Consider the following 21,312-nt stretch of genomic DNA (forward strand, 5'->3'; position numbering starts at 1 on the left):
TAGAGATTTAATGACATCAACATTATAATTGGTCAGTCTAATCTAAAGGCCTATGTGATGTTAAATTGTGAAGATCTTGAGTGTTCGTTAAAGGGTGTGTCCACGGTGGTGTGGCAAAGTTTAATGTTTCGCCATGGGAATAGAAGCCATACATTGTCTGATCTGTCCCAAACTTCACATGTTCGATAAGAGTCATTGCCAGAACACATCTAAAGGCAGATATTCAGTTATAATCATAGCACCACCAGTAGGCAACAGGATACGTCATGCTTTGCACTAACTCAAATATACCATGTTCAATCTGTACCAAACTTCATATGATAAAAGTGCTGGCCTGAAGACATCTATGTGCCAATATCTAGTTATAGTCATAGTGCCACCAGCTGGCAGCAGGAAGTTTGGCACATATAAATGACTTTGATATATTGATATATTTTCCACTATAAATGCATATTGCTCACCGTTCGCTATTTTCCTAAAGCCTGGGTTCGAGGGCCCCTTCAGCGCTGCTTGTAGCTTTAATCTCTTGTAATCAATTGCATACCACAAATGCTATCCATAGACGTTAAGTTGTAAATAACTTGGAATATTCCTTTAACTGATTTTATCACTATATTCTTAAGACAGATGCAGAAACATTGTCACGGAGGTGAGCAGGAGTGTGCAGCTATGTTCAGAATAGCATACTACTCATACTACTTTAGCAGTATACAGTATGCATACGTAGTATGGATATTTTATGTATGCAAGCAATTTTTAGCTGACCGACTATATACATTTACCAAAATATGAAGTGTACAATAAAGCACACTTCTGAAATACTATATTGCACAATGTAATGCATTTAAATTGACTTTCTAGTTTAGTGTTGAACATTAGTATGCTGATTATTTGAGTAGATTAAATTGTATTAAATATGCAATGTAATCGTTTGCATGCCACAAATGCTATCCATAGACATTACATTAAAAATAATCTGGAATATTTTTTTTTTCTGCATTTTTTTAAGACGTTGAACCATTTCTACAAAACATTTCTAAGCAGGAATGTATGGCTATATTCATAATTGCAGTGTTCAGTATTCACATTTTCTGTATGCATGGAATATTCCAAGTATGCAATAAAAAACAAAAAACATATTCCACAATGCAATTCACTCAAATTAGCTATCTATTTCGAGTTTGATAAATATTTACATCTCTATTTTGACTGGACTGCATTTTTAGACATCAAAATTGTATTAAAAATGCAAAATAAGCATATTTATTTCAAAGTGACATGGTCATGTGACAACAGTGTAGCACACAACTGTTTGAAATGTTTCTGCACGCCTGTTTCACTGACTATTTTTTAATAGCGTACATATTATTCTACTCAGAAATCAGTACAAAGCAAGTCACTTACTGAACATGGCCTCTTCCTGTTTCCTCTGTAAGGTGGTCTCTGAACATCAGGTGGAAGGGGTACCAGCAGATTCAGGGAGGTCTTCGAACCCGGATCAAAGAGGTGTGTTTTTGAGCATCTGGGGTTTGTTTACGACAATGTTAGTGGCACATCGTGGTAATGGAGTGTATGACGAGAGAGAGAGACAGAGAGAGAGAGAGTTAAGGAAAGAGAAACAGCGAATTACAGGCACACTGTTTACCCATGCGGATGAATAGACATCAGCCGCTATTTGATTCTCTGCTGTAATTTAAGGCAGTGTTTGATCCAGCTGATTATTCTCTACACTTTGTGAACCCAGAGCAGTTTTTCACAGAGATAAATAGAGCAAACAGGCAATTAAATCACATGACCTGAGAGGGTTGGAAACTGCATACTGATTCTTATTTACTTAATGTGAATTCTGTTTTCATTTACTGTCTTACTTCTGTGGAAATTCTGAATAATGTGCTAGACTCTCTTTTCAATGAAAACCACAAAAAAAAAAAAAAAAAAATTGCCAATATGACTATATGATATACATTTGATATTGTCATTATATAAAGTGAAATCAGGTAAATTATGACTGAAAAAATTGTCCCAGTTACTCTGAATTCAACCCTATGTGTATATACATATAATATTATAAAGTATTATATAGTAATAATAACTATTATTGTTTTTCTTTACATTTTTTACATCAGTCGCTCACCAAGACTGCATTTATTTGATCAAAATACTGTAAAAATCACAATATTGTGATTTTTTTTTTATTTGAAAATAATGGTTTTCTACTGTAATATTTAAAAAAAAAATTATTCCTACTGTAATATTTATTTATTCCTGTGATTGAAAAATGCTGAATTTTCACCACCATTATTCCAGTTTTCAGTGTCACATGATCTGTCAGAAATCATTCAATAAACATTTTTATTGTTATTAATGCTAAAACCAGCATTCATTTAAAATAGGAATTTCTTTTAAAAATTATAAATATCTTTACTGTCACTTTTGATCCATTCAATTTCCATTAAATTAGTGTGGCTTTTTTCTTAGGGTGAACTATATTCTTAATAGAAGGCCGGGTTTTGGTCTATTATTAGAAGCCAAAGTTTTCAAGGCCCATGACTCAAGTCCCATTCTTTCCTGGGAATGCAACTACACAATATCTGAAAGTATAGACACACTTTCATGAGGCAGATTAAATGAAACTGTTAAATTCCTTCAGCCAGTCGTTATGAAAACATCGCAATCCAGGGTTATGTCAATATCAGCTACGATGCAGAAAAAGACAAGCGCAGGCATTTAGTTAAGTGTTGATAAGTGCACAATCGCATCTAGCAAAATACACAGTTGAACATGAGGATCCCGTACCGTGCCACAAGAGGCGTGCTCAGTTAAATGTTTACACAGCTGCTCTCAAGATTATTATTATTGTGAAACCACACACTTTTAATGTTGCTGTGTGGATGCCAAGACGTGTCTGCTCTTTACCTCCCTTCTGAGCACTTCCAACTCCTCTCCATACTGCATAGAGCTCAAAGTGACAGATTCATAGGAGATTCGGTGAACGTTCGGCCATTATATCGCACATGTCTCCGGCCGTGTTTTAGAAAGATAAATAAAGAAGTTGTTGCTGATTTTACGAAAGAAAAACGTCTGCCGTCTACACCTTACTGGGCCCTGTGTTTTTTAACCTTTCTACAAATACTTGGCATGCTCTAACTGTACAGAGACACTGGTTTTAAAGGGATAGTTCATCCAGAAATCTGGTTAAAAAAAGCCCTGTTTGACCCCAAAGAAGAAGTTTGTCTGGGCTGTTTTTTTCCACAAAATTAAAGTGGTTGGGTACTAAAGACTGTCAAGCTCTACAACAGAGAAAAAAAGCACCATAAAAAGCACCTTAAAAGTAGTTCATTTCATAAAATGTTCAGTATGAGGCTGAATTGATAAATAATTAGGATACTAGTATTGCAATATTTTCTGTAAAGCTACTTTGAAACAATGTACATATGTGTAAAACATGAAGTTTGCGTCACGCCACATGATTAAAAAAAGTTAATCACAACTTTTTAATTGCAAAATATAAACTCAAAACTGCAAAAGATGTCTGAATTGTGAGAAATAAAATCGCAATTGCAAGAAAAAAGAACTGTGAGATTGTTGCAATCACCTTTTTTAAAATCGCGAGTTATAAAGTCAGAATTGTATGATATGAACTTGCAATTGCGTTATAAAGTCAGATTTGCGAGACATAAACGCAATTCTAAGAAATAAAGTTAGAATTGTGAGATATGAACTCGCAATTCTCAGAAATAAAGTCAGAATTGCATAATATAAACTCACAATTGTGTATTATATAGTCAGATTTGCGAGATACAAACTTGCAGTTCATTGAAATAAAGTCAGAATTGCGTGATATAAACTTGCAACTGTGTATTATATAGTCAGATTTGCGAGATATAAACGCAATTCTGAGAAATAAAGTTAGAATTGCAAGATATAAACTTGCAGTTCTTTGAAATAAAGTCAGAATTGCGTGGTATAAACTTGCAATTCTGACTTTTTTAGAATTGCAAGTTTATATCTTGTTTACATCTCACAATTCTGACTGTTAACACAAAATTGTGAGTTTTAGAATTGTCAGAATTCAGTTGTGAGATAAATTACTTTCATTTTAACAAACAAAAAAAAAACGAATTGCAAATAGCAAAAAAAGTCAAAATTGTGAGATTTTGAATTGTGAAATGCAATATTGTAATTGTTTTTTTTTATTTTTAATCCGTGGCAGAAGCAGGTTACTGTTTTGCTATTTGCGTATTATTTAGTGCAAAACTTGCCTTGAAAAGTCTTTGACAGCTGTAGTCGCCATTCACTTTCATTGAAAAGAGCAGTTTGGACATCCTGTAAAAAAATAAAGCAACAAAATTGGTGAGTAACTAACAACATTAGTGTATTTTTGGGTGAGCTGTCCCTTTAAGATCTCAGTTTAGAGTGTCACTTGCTTGATTTTTGTGTTTAAGCCCTCTAGCCCCAAAGCGTTGACATGTTTTTGTACCATTAGGGGTGAGCGGAAGGGCAGAAATAGATTTGGACAAAACGGAGCGTTCTAAACTCGGAAATACTTGACAATCATGCCTTTAACAAGTCCATCTGAGGTATGGGACCTACTTGTAAAGATTCGATGTAAATTGTGTATCTTTCCGTGAAATAACACAAGCCTCTCACATGAACTCTCCCCATTTTGTTTGACGTGTACCCAAATGCAGTGTTTAGGTTTGTCTATCTTTGGTATGTGCACTTAAGGTTGCCTCTCAAGTGTAAACCTGCAGGCCAGGAGACACAACCCACCATCAGATGCCTCCAAATATCCCTCTGTGCAGACGTGGTGTCAGTCAGCCGAGCTCAAGTGTCTGTTCAAGACTTTGTCAGAGTAGAGAGGAAAGATTAATGTCTTGTTTTCTCTACTTGTCAGATGATATATGTGGAATAGGTACGAAGTAGGCTGCCCATTTCGAGGTCACGTCTAACCGTAAGCAGAAAATTATATTTGCTGAGGAAAAAAACAACATTTGGCCTTTCCTGAGAAACTCCAACGGACGCGTTGCGGAACGGCGGGGAACATAACCAGCCACGTCCGCTACTGCGCAGACTCCGTTGCATTTCCTTTCAACCGCCACTTTGACGAACGTCGAACGCGACGCTTCTTTCCGTCGCAGCGTGGCTGATCGGTAGCCGCGTTTTCCGTAATTGACATTTAATTTGCCACTGCATCCATTAATCTAAATGAGCCCCCTCAGGATGGGGGTTTTTAAAGGTTTCTGCTGCTATGTATAGCTGGAGCTTCTTATGTCTGCGGAGGAGTCTATAAACAGCTGCATGTGCTTAAGCGGAGAAATGTAAATCTTGACACGGGATGTTTATGCAGCCCAAGCTTCTAATCATGCGAACGTATAATTCAGTGACATGTGGTGTCTTTACGAGACCAGTTTGATTCAAAGGGCAGATCCCTGTATTTACCAGTCTCTCTCTGAACCCTGAGCGCGTTATATCTCTCATCTCAACTCTTCAGATCTACTTAAGTTTTTTTGTAGTGGTAGGAAACTCTCTATGGATCTTGGAATAGATTGCCAAAAATTAAAATGAATTATATTTTCCATATAAAGTTATTCATTAAAAAACACTATTTACTCACCATCAATGACATTTCAATCTGACCAAGTTGATCAACCTCCAAAAAGGATGAAAAAGCTGCCATTAAAACTCCATACAACTTATGCGCTATATTGCAAACTTCTGAATTCATATTATAGACTGAAACTTACATTATTTACTGTATTTTTTCTCGCAATTGCAAGTTTACATCTCACGATTCTGACGTCAGAGAAAAACACATCAGAATTCTGATATAAACTTGCAATTGTGTTATAAAGTCAGATCTGTGAGATATAAACATGCAGTTCTAAGAAAAAAAATAGAATTGTGAAATATAAACTTGCAATTCTGAGAAATAAAGTCAGAATTGTGTGATATAAACTCTCAATTGTGTGTTATAAAGTCAGATTTGTGAGATAAACATGCAATTCTGATAAAGTAAGAATTGCAAGATATAAACACTCAATTTTGACATCTCACAGTTCTGACTTTATAACATATGTTTTTCTCTGATGTCAGAATTGTGATATAATTTTATGAGAAATAAAGTCGAAATTGCGAGTTATAAAATCAGAATTGCGTGATATAAACTTGAATTGCATTTAAGTCAGATTTGTGAGATATAAACCTGCAATTCTGAAAAATAGTCAGAATTGTGTGATATAAACATGCAGTGCTGAGAAATAAAGTCAAAATTGCAAGATATAAACACGCAATTCTGATAAAGTCATAATTGTGAGATATAAAGTCAGAATTTCACTATATAAACTTGCAATTGCGTGTTGTAACTTTAGATTTGTGACATATAAACCTGCAATTCTGAGAAATAAAGTCAGAATTGTGATAAAACTTGCAATTGCGTGTTGTAAAGTTAGATTTGTGACATATAAATCTGCAATTCTAAGAAATCAAGTCAGAATTGTGTGATATAAACTCGCAATTGTGTGTTATAAAGTCAGATTTGTGAGATAAACACAGTTCTAACAAAGTAAGAATTTAGAAATAAATAACTTTTTTTCAGAATTACAGGTTTATTTCTTGTTTACATCTCACAGTTCTGTCTTTATTACATAAGTTTTTCTCTGATGTCAGAATTGTGATATAATTTTATGAGAAATAAAGTCGAGTCATAAAATCAGAATTGCTTAATTTAAACTTGAATTGCATTTAATAAAGTCAGATTTGCCAGATATAAACCTGCAATTCTGAGAAATAAAGTCAGAATTGTGATAAAACTCGCAATTACGTGTTGTAAAGTCAGATTTGTGACATAAATCTGCAATTCTGAGAAATAAAGTCAGAATTGTGCGATACAAACTCGCAATTGTGTGTTATAAAGTCAGATTGGTGAGATAAACACAATTCTAAGAAAGTAAGAATTGCAAGATATAAACACTCAATTTGGACTTTTTTTCCAGAATTACAGGTTTATTTCTTGTTTACATCTCACAGTTCTGTCTTTATTACATAAGTTTTTCTCTGATGTCAGAATTGTGATATAAACTTGCAATTCTGAGAAATAAAGTCAAAATTGCGAGTTATAAAGTCAGAATTGCGTGGTATAAACTTGCAATTGCATTTTATAAAGACATAAACATGCAATTCTGAGAAATCAAGTCAGAATTGAATGATATAAACCTGCAATTGCATGTTAAAGTCAGATTTGCGAGATTTAAACCTGCAATTCTTAGAGACAAAGTCAGAATTGTGTGATATAAACTCACAATTGCGTGTTTTAAAGTCAGATTTGTGAGATATAAATCTGCAGTTCTGAGAAATAAAGTAAAAATTGCATGATATAAACTTGCATTTGTGTGTTATAATGTCAGTTTTGTGAGATATAAACACAATTCTGATAAATAAAGTATGAAATGCGAGATACAAACTCTCAATTCTGACTTTTTTTTTTCTGGAATTGCAAGTTTATATCATATTTACACATTTAAGTCTGACGTCCGAGAAAAATGTCAGGATTGTGAGATATAAACGTGCAATTCCGAAAAATAAAGTCAGAATTGCGAGACATTAAGTCAGAATTGCGTGATATAAACTCGCAATTGCATCTTATAAAATCAGATTTGTCAGATATAAACTCGCAATTCTAAGAAATAAAGTCAGAATTGTGAGATATAAACCCTCAATTCTGACTTTTGTCTAGTTTATATCTTGTTTTCATCTCACAATTCTGACGTCAGACAAAAACATCAGAATTGTGAGATATAAACTTACAATTCTTAGAAATAAAGCCAGACTTGTGTGATATAAACTTGCATTTGCATATTATAAAGTCAGATTTGTGAGATATAAATGCAATTCTGATACAGTAAAAATTACAAGATATGAATTCTCAATTCTGACTTTTTTCTATAATTGCGAATTTATATCTAGTTTACATTTCGCAATTCAGACTTTATAACACAGAATTGTGCATTTCAGATTTCTCAGAATTCTGAGAAAAAGGTTGAGATAATATACTTTGTTTAATGGTTTTATTCAGTGATGGAAACGGGCATCCATAGTGTTGTTTGGTCTTGAAACACAAATGACCAAATTTACCATTATTGTCCGACCTGAATCATATTGCCAGTATATATGAAAGCAATGACAGAAAGGAAGCTATTCATTTAAAAAAAATGACTTGGCTTATGGTCTACTGCTCACACAAAACTACCACATGACTTCAAAAGACTTCAAATGCATCACGTGAGTCATATGGACCACTTTTATTACTTTTATGGAGCTTTTTTGGCCTTGACAGATGTGGTCACTATGAAGTGACGCATGGTAATGGCTGCATAATGATTTGTCAAGAAAATTCTAGTTTTGCACTCCAATGAAAAGAAATAACATTTAGGTTTAGAAATACATGATGAAATAATGACAGAATTCCATTCCCATTCCTTTAAAGGTTTCAAAGAGCACCGCCTCATGCTGTTTAAGTGTGAAGACAGCTACAAAACCCTTTTTACTCCAACATTATAAAATTGCCTTCTCTATAAAACATTTAAACGTAATACGTCTTCTTGGAAGTAAGTAAAACTGTGATGAAAGCCTGTGTCTAACCTACACCTGTTTAATAATTAGCTTGAACTTTACTACAACCTGTCTTCTGTTCTTAGACAGTCCGTTATTATCTATTTTAATATTTCTGTAATTGCTGTCTTGTCCTAGGATTTCAAGTGCTAAATATAGCACTATATAGTCCAGTAAACCCATACCTAGAGTGTGTCTATAACTCAGAGAACTTCAGCCTGAAAAGCAAAGTATATATGTTTATATCCTAGATCAATATTATGAAACTGGTTACTGGTTTGTGTATATATATATCTATCAGTAGAGTATGAATACTTTTATTCAGCAAAGGCACATCACAAAGACATTACTTTGAAGAAATGCTATTCTTTTGAACTTTATATTTGTCAAAGAATCTTGAAAAAAGCAAAAATATAAAGCACAACTATTTCTTGAGCAGCAAACCAGCATATCAGAATGAGTATCATAGAAATAATTACATTTTAAAATATTCTATTAGTAGTATAATTGATACAGGTGATGCAAGCATTTATTTTCATTCACTATTTTCATGCATATGTAAATCATTCACAAAAAGACTTTGATTTTTAGCTTTATGCAAGATGAAAACAACAATGGCACATTGTCGTCTTTGCTTGAAATGGCCAGTGGGGTCCTAACCATCATTAAGACTCATGGTGGTGGTCCAGGTCAGATTTTTAAGGGAAGCAAAGACACGCTTGTCCGATGAACAATGGAATGTGTAGTGTAGCATTCTGCCAAACAACTGTTAGCACAATGTAAGGGGCTCAATCTGCAGAGTCATCTCCATGCCTTTTCCCAGACAGACCCATGGAATGTAGGTGATGACAGAAGCCTCACTCAGCTCGGATGGAGGACAGAGGAGAGACGCTCTGGCACTTTGATGCTCCTTAATGATGGCTGCTCTTCATCGGTTAGCCGGAGCGCTCAATAACATGCTGCTTGATTCATCCATGCAGACAGATGACTGACAAAACCCCATGTTCTACACTCACGGAGGTTTGGGATGGAGTCAAGAGGATTTGTGGGCGGAATTCTCAGATTTCGTTCTGCATGCAGCTTTGTGCATATTGAAATAGCTGTGATGGTTAGGAAACCGAAATTCTTTGACTGTTGTTCTGAGTTTGGGGTTGCCAGGCTTAAATTGTCTGGGATTTATTTAAGGTCAGAAAGAAAGTGACCAACAGCCAGTAAATAAAACGTCTAAGAGCTGAATGCACCCTATGCATACACTCCACCAAGATTACACTCTAAAAAATGCTGGGTTGTTTCAAACCAACTTTCGGTCAAATATGTTGGGTTAAACTTTTGCATTAATTTTTTAACACAAAAGTTGGGTTAGTCTATATTTGACCCGAAGTTGAGTGTATACTGGAGTTTAAGAAAATGCTATTTCAGTCTTTCCATATCTAAATTTCACATTTGATTCAATGCTTGCCATTATTTGTAATTTATTAGTAAAAAAATACTTAAGTATAATGTATTTATATTGCTAAATAAACCCAAAATAAACCATATTTAAAAAAAACGGCAATATTGCAATCGGCCAATGGAAGACAAAGGGTGTTAAGGAAAGTTTTTTGAAAAATAATTCTTTCAATTTCATTTGGTGATCTCTAGTGGCTGAAAAAGTAACAATCAATCAATTAAATATATATGTTCAATAAAATCAATCAAATTATATTTATATCCATACACTGATGGCACTGTCTTCTATGCTCTCCAAAGCTGCATTTATTTGATCAAAAATGTATTTCCACAAACTATGAAGCAGCACAACTGTTTTTGACATTGATAATGATATAAAATGCTTCTTGAGTAGCAAATCAGCATCTTAAAGTGATTTCGGCAGGATCATGTGATACTGAAATCTGGAGTAATGATGCTGAAAATTCAGCTTTGCATCACAGGAATAAATTACATTTTAAGATATATTACAATAGAAAACATTTGTTTTAAATTTGAATAATATTTCATTGTTTTGCTGTATTTTTAAACAAATAATTTCAGCTATAATCAGCAAAATTTTGGCCACCAATCTCCCATTACACTTAAAAATAAAGGTTTTTGTGGTGATGAAATTAAAGAACCGTTTCTGGTTCCCCAAAGAACCTTTCAGTGGAATATTTTAAAAATCTAAAGTATCGTTTTTGACTATAAAGAACTTTTTTTGCATTTGAAAGGTTCCATGGATGTTCAAGGTTCTTCATGGAACCATCAATGCCAATAAAGTACCTTTAATTTTAAGGGTGTAGTTGAAAAACTTTAAGGGTTGCTTCAGCATCAATAAGCTTCATCTTTGACTTACCAGACCAATGCAACAACTTCCAGCATGTGGCTCCAAACATAGAAATGATCTTTAAAGTCTGATGCAGGAAAAGTCAGAGGTCATTGCTCCTCCCAGCCACGGATCAAAGATTCTGCAAAGCCCCTGCAAGCATAAGCACAATATTTCATACAGGTCAATTCTTCATTTGCCATTTAAATGAGTGACATTATTCCCAGTAAACAAGCATCAGAGCGGAATTTTTACCCACAGGCTGCGGCCATTTGGAGAACCGAGCAGATAACTTTGAGCAAATAATGAGATGGAATTTAAAAGATAACATTTCATCCAATCAGAGAATAATTAGATCAACCGTCAATTCATTAGATAAAGACTTTAGGTTTTTTAATGGGGCAAAACTGAAGCACACAAACACCTCCCTCCACACCAGCAGACCTCGTGGACACAATCTCCTCGCCTGGGTTCAGCCCACACCGGTAGACAATAAGACAAAGATAAACATTCTTTTCACTCTCCGCGGTCCTCTTGTTTTGAGTAATTAAGGCTACTTAACATGCATTGTGAAGTGTTATCCCTGAATCTAAAGCACCTTTGGCCAATGCAGAGCTTAGAGCACTATGTTCATGACCTACTGTTTAGGCAACAAGGTGAACGTTAGGGGAGCGGCAAATGGGAATAAAAGCACGTAAATGTTTTTTACTGCAGCTTTAACAGGCTACATATTCCTTATTAAACTAGTCGTCCCGAAAGCTATCAGTAATCGTTTAAGTGATCATCTGATTTGCACACCGAGCTCACTTTTACTGGCCGGGACTGGTAGAGACCAGTATCACCTGAGGAATGGAATGCATCAGTGTATTTTAATTGCTAAGTGGATGATCCAGGGATTATCCCTCATAAGATGTTATTGTCTTGGAAGCACACAAAGATATCTTTTGATCTCAATGGGGTTTAATCTACTGCTGTCTCTCCCATCTCAATGGCCCAGTTGCTTTTGTCAAAACAAACTTGCCATCAACACATAATTGAAATGAATGCCTGTAACCAATGAGGGGTTTTCATATGCGGATTCCTTCATACGTGCTGTTGAGTAAGCAGACGTCCGTGGATTTGTCTAATAGTAACGGTTTCAGTCTGACGTTCCTCAGTCATGACATCTGACATCCACGGCATGTTTATTCTCCACCTGTTTGCCTCTGTGGAGCACAAAATAGTTTGTATAGCATACAGATAAAATCTAGATCAAATATATAAACACTGACTCTATTAATAGGTTTTTAAAAACTGCTTCTCTTTCTGTTTTCTTGTTCTGAGTCTGGATTCAGCAGAGGAGGTCACTTTTAAACCCCCTGGTCTGAGAGAGCAAAGGGCACTGCATTTGCAAACTCTTGTTAATGAGCATAATCCAGTCGTAAAACAAGATTTAATCCAGCCATTAACACATCTTGATCAATGATAACCAGGGATTTGGCTTTTTCACGAATCATCACAGTATGGGTTAATATCATGTTATGCATCAAAAGGCATTAGCCCTTTATAATATAGTAGGCTATGTTACCTGTGGATTCAAGAGAAAAAATAGAACTTATTTATGCAAAACAAACACAATGCTGCGTAATAGACACCTCACCAATCGATACACACAGATCATTGTTATTCAAATAGTGAAGAAACGCTTCACCAGAGCCTTGTCTGCTCGGGGTCTAACTGTGATTCACACCTTGATGGTGTGAACTGTTTGTGATGTAAGTTTTGTTTAGGATAGATAGATAAATAGATAGATGTATTTAATATATAGTAAAATAATAGTAATAAAATATGTTTTACAGTATTTTACAATACTGATTTTATATTAACACAGGGACTTCCATGGGGCTGTAAAGGGGTGCTATCCTGTTTTTTTTTGTTGCCTTAGGCAAAGTTTTCTATAAATAGCAGCTTGAAAAAAGAAGTAAATATATAAATAAATATTTAAAATATAATTTTCAAAGTTTCTCTTTAGGTTTATATATCTAACCGTACTTAGTGAGTACATTTGTCAAAACACTGTCAATGTAAAAGAAAAATAATGTTTTCCAGATAATATTAAAAAATATATATTATGGTTTTTAACAAAATAAAAGTTTATAAAACAAAAAATTATTTTTTTTACACAACATTGACTATATTTGCACTTTATAATGTTTTTTATACATGAAAATATACATTCCCTTATATTATATTCAAGGGGAATCATCATATTTACGATTTAATAGATCCAAATGTCTGTAAAAGCTAAGTAATGTATACTTTTACACTATTTTCTTATAACACAGGGGTTTTAAATCTGGGGACCAGGGACTCCCAGGGGGCCGTAAAGGGGTGCTATCTCATATTTTTCTAGCCAGTGACCACTATCTCCATCATGCAATATTTTCTGTAAAGCTTTTGTAGATAAAAGTGAGAAGTGAAAGAAGAAATAAATATTAAATTCTATAAAAATGTAATTAAAATAAATAGTTTACAGCTAATATATTGCAATGACAAAAAAGGAATTTATTTATTTATATGTGTACATTATAAATGGCTCTTTGCTTGAGAATATACTATGGTATAGTAACGGGATTATAATACTCGGGAGCATTTGGCATCATAAAGTTTGAAAATCCATATTTCAAAATGCAATATTACTAAGGTAACTTCGCGTTTACAGGTTTTGACAGAACCATATTTACATTCCGTTCCCGGTAAAATTACTAACAGGTTTACAGTGTAGAATACATAAAATATGCGCAAGGACAAATTCGATCAATCAGCGCGCAACTGTGGGCATGTTCAAACGTTTGAATGGAGAGAACGCGGCGCGTTTCAATGGACTTGAATGATGACAGTCATTGTGACATCACCAGACAACAAAAAGACTCGCACTCGCGGAGCGAAGCGCTCCAATCAATGGCACAGACGCGGCGCATGCTGCACGCAGAGATGAGTCTCCAAAAACTTCTGCTTATCAGACTTTTCTAAGCGAAAAATGACAAATCCAGGACTTGGCGAACTCGCGCTGTCACTTTTGGAATTGCTGCTTTCTTTGACCTAAGCGTTTGCGCACTTCATTAGAGTTTAGTACAGTCAAGTTTGAAGTGTTGCTCAAGTATGAACAAGAAGAGGCGACCTGAGTTGCGGCGACTCTCTGTCGTGGGATAAAGAAATCGCTTGTGGATTAAAACACGAATTCATGAGGAACTTAAGAGACGACGGGAACGCAGACCGGCCACAGCGCTTCCTCTTTCGGTAAGGCTTCAGCTTATTTCTTTAATATTAGTTTTTGCAAATAGTGCGAGTTTTAGGTTTTAACACCAGCGTTGACATTTCTGTACCTCAGCGTGTTGTATATCACCTCATAAAAGTGCATACACGTAGTCCGCGAGGTCAGAAGGTATGCGCAAATGAAAAGAAAACACTTCTCTGCTTCCTTATCATCAGATCTCTTTGTCGTCTTTGTTGCTTGAGTTGTTTTTGCGTAAGATCTACCACCTGTAGCCTCACAACTCTGCCTCTCCCTCAGCGAAGCGTCTTTTGCTAGACATTCAGTCCTTTTGAAGACTTTCCTTTCATGATCTAAAGGCAGACCCCCACCCAGACACTGCTCTCTTATCTCGCTTTAATTGCAGACTCCATGTCTGCTGTCTTCATGTCTCCCTTCTTTCGATTTCTTTTGATTCACTCTTTCCTGTTTCATCCCGTTTGTCTGACATCCTCTTTGGAGTCTTGCGCTTTCACTGTAGATCAATCTCTTATTATAGCCTGCGGCAGGGATATTATTCTTAATCTTTTTGCATGCGTGTGCGTTCATCGCCTCAAAGACATCTCCAAAAGATCTAGATATGTCTGTGGTTTGAGGCAGCCGCAGGTTGAATGTGGCTAGGGATCGTTTCCATGCATATAAGTGGTTGGAGCTCTGGGCTGCTATGCAAAAGTGTTTTAGGACTTAAAGGAACAGGTATTCCATAATAACCAAACAAACCTTAAACTACTATGAGTGATTGGAGGTTGAAACCTATCTAGGGGTGATCTATGAACCATTGTGGCATTGAGCAAGCACTTAACACCAGATTGCTCCAGGGGGGCTGTAGCTACAAGAAATGTACTGTATATATATTTTTAAAATAATGTTATTTAATAGTTTATTGAAGGCAAACAATCTTCTTATGTGGAATATTTTTATATACTGTTCAAGATTCTTGAGATGTCACAAGTTCTTTAGATCAGTGTATTGGCTTCTGGATTCTTTAAAGCAGATGGTTTTCTAAAGAAACTATAGAATAAAGAAGTTCTTTGTGGAACCTGGCAACATAAAACTGTTTTTTAAACCATGAAAATGATTCTAAGAAGAATGTTATTTGCTGAACCTAAGATGCAAAAAAACATTTATTAAAAAAAAATGACTAATTTGAACTTTCTTTTCGCAGGAACTGACTGATCATGGTCGCCGTGGTCCGCGCTCTCACGGTGCTGTTGCTCGGTCAGGTGTTGCTGGGAGGTGCCGCTGGACTCATTCCCGAGATCGACCGACGGAAGTACAGTGATTCGGGGAGACAGACGCCGGAGCGATCCAATATTAACTTTCTGAAAGAGTTTGAGCTACGGCTGCTCAACATGTTTGGACTCAAGCGAAGACCCACACCGAGCAAATCGGCGGTGGTCCCTCAGTATATGCTGGACTTGTATTATATGCACTCTGAAAACGATGAGCCGAACATCCGGCGCCCGAGGAGCACTATGGGAAAGCACGTGGAGCGGGCGGCCAGCAGAGCAAACACAATACGAAGTTTTCATCACGAAGGTGAGCCAGACGTTGATTGTAAATGTTTTGTTCCTGTTTTTTTTAGAAATGAAAATTCCAAAATTCAAATTTGAAATTTGAAATTTTCAAAAGAGCATTTGTTTATTCCCAGAACATTGTAAAATTCTAAGGATGATGTGACGCAACTATTTGGAAACCATTGACATTCCACAAACAGCTCTCACTGTTATTAAAGAAGCAAAAAATGCATCCTAACGGTGACTTTGCTGCAAATAATTGATAGTGTCTGAGTGCACTTACAGTAGTTTTCTAGACAAGGTTCATGCACTAGTTATTTTCCAAGAATCCACAGATTACAGTAACAAGCCTTATGAGGAAATCCAGGAGGGTAGTTTAGCTGTTCTCCATCAAGTTCTGTCCTTGATGTTTTTGAGCCATCAATGGGGGGGCTTGTTCATGCACCACCTTTCGTACAGATATTGTGCGTGTGTGTGTTTAGCTTTGCTCAACTCTTTATCACATGCCCGAGTAATTCTAGCCTAACTGTTTGAGCCAGTCGGGGGATTGTGGGTGGCCTTGTTGAATGGTCAGATTTAAATTCACTAGAAACAGAATCTGTTTTTTTTCTTGTAATGAAATCAAGCCGAGTGTGATCAGGTGGCATGTCAATTAAGTCTCTTTTAGGCGTGTTATCTGATTTAAACAATCGTTAAACATGCCCTCTCTTGCTCTGGAAGATTTGAGCCTGTGAAAGTCACTGGCCTTGTTCATGGAAGGCTTCATTCTGGAGTCTGTTTAGAGGTCAATCTAAACTATAGCACACAATTTAGAAACATTTCACTTTAGTTTCATGGCAACACAGGAAAAATCACGCTAGCTCGCTGTAGTGTGGTAAAGAGAGGGGGAGGGATCCATACGAGAGTCATTACAGGCTGTTTAGACGGCCCTCTAAAATGGCACAGATTCGGATGGATGACATCCAGTGGTCGAGCTGACACACTGCAAACAAGGATGCTTTTTGTGTGCTCAGGTTGAAACAAACAATTTAAGCGTTTGTATTCAATGCTTTACTTGTTTACTTCAAATGAGACTTTTCTCGTCCCCTCTGTAGTAAATTTGAGCACCTCCTATGCCTCAGGCTTCTCTCATTGTCTTAATTTGGTGAACTCGGTGGTTGAGGGCCTGACTGGATTTTTATTACATCCCTCAAAGAGTTTTCGGCGTAATATTATGTAATCGTTTTTGAAGTTCATTCCAATAAGGCACCGCTGAAATAACTTTGATTTGACGTGGAGATCCTCAGCCGAGATACGCAGTCAGTTTTCAAGGTTAAATGTACGACTTGTACGATTTGCTGTTTTGGCATAACGTACAAACAGAAATTAGGAATGTCAATACACTCATAACTGTGGCTGACTGCTTTCGACAAGTCCCGACATGCTCGCAGTCACTCCCCCTCAAGACGGATTGACTGGGAGAAAAAGGAAAAGGTGAAGAAAGACAGACAGAACGAGGGAAAGAAAGAGCCGGGCTTTCCCACATCAAATAAAGCGTGCTTATCTTCTGTAGGCTCTTTGTGATTATGAAGCAGATAGGTTGGATTATTGGGAATGGAATTTCCAAAACGTATCTTTTCAAAAGAGATTAAGCGAGCTCTTTGGTCTGAGAGCGTTTTATTTTAGGGCATTGAGTCGTAGGAGTAGCTGTTCCTTCGCTGATTGCAACCTTTATTCAATAAAGACTTGGAAACAAGAGAATGTTGTCACTCTACAGCCACACAAACAGCCTCACGCTCGCAGCTAGCCTTTCATTTTAACACCTGGTTCTACCATATAATCTCTCACTCAGGCCAGACAAGAAAATGCTGAGTGGAAAATCCTATTCAGAGTCAAAGCAAAAATGTCAGGTTTCAGCCTGAAGTGCTTCGGAATCCAACAGTATTCTTTTGTCGTAGCCCAATTTGTTGACACCATCCTAACTGACTCTTTCTTCTGTCCTTCCAGAGGCTTTCGAGGCACTGTCCAGCCTGAAAGGAAAAACAACGCAGCAGTTTTTCTTCAACCTTACCTCCGTTCCCATCGAGGAGCTCATCACGGCTGCCGAGCTTCGCATTTTCAGGGACCAGGTTCTCGGTGAAGCCGGTGCAGGTGGTTTTCACCGTATTAACATTTACGAGGTGTTCAGGCCAGCGTTGGCCTCCTCCAAAGAGCCTCTTACTAGACTTCTCGACACCCGTTTGGTGCAGGACTCTCACACGCGCTGGGAGAGCTTCGATGTGGGTTCGGCCGTGGCTCGCTGGGCCCGCGAATCCCAGCACAACCATGGGCTTCTGGTGGAAGTGCTTCATCCTGAGGAGTCGGAAGGATCCGAGGAGGATGGGACGAACCGGAGGAGGCACGTAAGGGTCAGTCGCTCCCTTCACGCCGATGAGGACTCATGGCCGCAAGCCCGACCCCTGCTGGTGACCTACAGCCACGACGGTCAGGGCTCCGCCGTCTTGCATTCGAACAGAGAGAAGCGGCAAGCGCAGCAGGTGCGGCAAAGGCCGAAGCAGCGCAGGAAGCACCAGCGCACGAACTGCAGGCGGCACGCTCTCTACGTGGACTTCAGCGACGTGGGCTGGAACGAGTGGATCGTGGCGCCGCCCGGCTACCACGCTTTCTACTGCCACGGCGAGTGTCCCTTCCCGCTGTCGGACCACCTGAACTCCACCAATCACGCCATTGTCCAGACTCTGGTGAACTCTGTCAATTCCAATATTCCTAAAGCTTGCTGCGTCCCGACGGAGCTCAGTCCCATATCGCTGCTTTACCTGGACGAGTACGAGAAAGTCATTCTTAAAAACTACCAGGACATGGTGGTGGAGGGCTGCGGGTGCCGATGAGAGCTACATCTCCCCAATGAAGACTTTTATTTATACAAAAGAACGTTCAAAGAGCTATTTTGGAGGAAGAAAAGAAATATATATGAATATATTTATGTTGACTGAAAAAAAGAAAAAACGGGAAAATAAATATTTTAATGAGAGTGCTTGCTTTTTCCAGTGGCTTTGAAGATGTTTCTGTCCCATGTACATTTCAAAATGAGTGCAATTGCACATGAAGTATAATGCTCAGATTTTTATGATGTATTTATTGCATAACCACTTTATTTGTAAATGATGTGTATTTATCATGAAAAAATATATGATCTTCATTCAGTGTGCATCTGGGAATACATTATTTGAAACCAAAAAATAAACCATGGATGATGAAGTTCTCTTTAAAAGTCATGATATAACAAACACACTGTTGCACAGAATGATTTAATAATAATTCTAGTTATCGTTCTTGGTGTGAATAAGCCTTAAAGGGATAGTTCACCCAAAAATTTAAATTCTGTCAGTAATTACTCACCCTCGTGTCCAAACCTGTAAGACCTTTGTTCATCTTTGGAACACAAATTAAATTTTTTTAGAAATCCGAGAGCTGACCCTGCATAGACAGCAATGCAACTACCATGTTCAAGGCCCAGAACGGCAGTAAGGACATTGTTAAGATAGTCCATGTGACACTGGTTCAACCGAAAGTTATGAAGCTATGAGAATACTTTTTGTGAAAAGAAACATGCGTCGTGGTACTTTCTTTTTGCACAAAAAGTATTCTTGTAGCTTCATAAAATAATGGTTGAACCACTAATGTCATATGGACTATTAATTAAGTCCTTACTACCTTTCTGGGCCTTGAATATGGTAGTTGCATTGCCGTCTATGCAGGCTTTTGGATTTCATAAAAAATATCCTAATTTGTCTTCCGAAAATGAACGGTCCTATGGATTTGGAACAACATTAGGGTGAGTAACCAATGACAGAGTTTTCATTTTTGGGTGAACTATCGCTTTAAGAATTGAGCACGTACAGAATCAGACAAGCAATATCAGAAAAGGCAATATCACCGTAACTATTTTTATTTTGTGATCATGACTTTGGATAAGGAATGACCCAAATATTTAATTTGAATAAAAATGGGCAACACTTAATTTTGCTGGTCCATTCTTTTGATAGACATTCTACTAACTACAAGTGACTTGCAACTACATGTCAACTACCAGTCATTAGAGTATTAATAAGAACTTTGTAAGTACATGTCAGCTTATTCTACTAACCTATCAGTCTACTAATACTCTGAGAGTTAGTTGACTTGTAGTTACAAATTAACGAGGGTTAGTTGACATGCAATTGAAAAGTTACTCAAAGAAAAGTGGACTCTCGAAATAAAGTGCAACCAAAAATGAATTTAAAACAGAAAATGCATCTTTAAATGTGACCCTGGACCACAAAAGCAATCTTAAGTAGCATGGGTATATTTGCCAAAAATACATTGTATGAGTCAAAATGATCTTTTATGCCAAAAATCAGTGGGATATTAAGTAAAGATCATATTCCAAGATATTTAGTAAATTTCCTATCAAAACTAAATTTTTATTAGTAATATGCATTGCTAAGAACTTTTTTTGCACCCTCAGATGCCAGATTTTCCTAACAAATCATACATCAATGGAAAGCTTATTTATTCAACTTTCAGATGATGCATAAATCCCAGTTTCTAAAAATTGACCCTTATGACTGGTTTTGTGGTCCAGGGTCACAAATGGTTTGTAATTGGTTTATTGTGTACTAACTTTAAATCAGCTAGCTATGAAGATGTGTTGACCTGATAATCTTCAAAAAAGAAATCTAGTAATGAGATATAACAGGCAGCTGCTGTGATGTGTATAAATGACCATTTTGATGTCATCGAATAGGAAATCCTTATTGCTGGTTTTCAGTTATAATAGCAAGTTACTTCAGTGCATTTATGGCAAAAAAAATGCGTTCAAAACAACTTTGTTTAGAGTGTTTCTAAACTCTGGGAAGGCACTGTATAATCTCAAGAGAAAAATACAAGAAAATGTATTTTTATGTTTTGTTTAATAAGCATGCATGGTCATATTAGTGGAATTTTTGGCGCTGTCAAGTAAACCCCAAAACATATCCACAAAGTGGTTATTTTAGTTTTAAATAGATTTACCGTTGACATCCATTGGTTTGTCCAACGACGGATCAATCTGGAACACATCAGAAGCGCAGATGTAATTATGTGCGATCGAGTGTCATTCTGTAATGCAGTTGTAGGAAACTACTGCACTGGAACTCTAGACATGATTCACATCTCATCTAAACTCAAATATTCATGCAGAAACATTGAAATATCTTTTCTAAACAATAAATCACAACGACCCCGGGGCCCACTGAGGGCCTAGTCGCTTTCATTTGAAGCATAATGATGTGTGTTTGGCTATTTCTTTCCAATCTGAAGTTTACCCAAAAGTTTTCTATTTCTTGCTACGTTACTTTGTCATTGTATAGACCAAACCGCAGCGCTGGTATGGAAAAACTCAACGGCCTTTGTGGTTTCTATTCACCAGATATTCACTCAGCCCCAGAAGGAACTGTTTTCCTTTAAAAACCCCAGAATGAATGCTTTTAATGAAAATTACATTTCATGCAAGGGTAAAAGCTGACTTCCTCCATCCCGGGCGCTCACAGAGTAGGGAAACATTCTCAGGGAGTGTTAGATTTAATGGTTTGTCT

At 36.8% G+C, this 21,312-nt stretch overlaps 1 protein-coding gene across 1 annotated transcript; it reads left to right on the forward strand.

Moving 5' to 3' along the window:
* Positions 1-13,863: 13,863 nt before the first annotated feature.
* bmp2b (bone morphogenetic protein 2b) lies at positions 13,864-18,955 on the forward strand. The gene is made up of 3 exons (XM_073853123.1): positions 13,864-14,188; positions 15,367-15,740; positions 17,705-18,955. Exons 2-3 carry the CDS (start codon positions 15,380-15,382, stop codon positions 18,583-18,585), a joined length of 1,242 nt encoding a protein of 413 aa, XP_073709224.1. The 5' UTR covers positions 13,864-14,188; positions 15,367-15,379; the 3' UTR covers positions 18,586-18,955.
* Positions 18,956-21,312: the final 2,357 nt, after the last annotated feature.

This window comes from Garra rufa, chromosome 13, assembly GCF_049309525.1.
Source record: "Garra rufa chromosome 13, GarRuf1.0, whole genome shotgun sequence".
Lineage (NCBI taxonomy): Eukaryota > Metazoa > Chordata > Actinopteri > Cypriniformes > Cyprinidae > Garra > Garra rufa.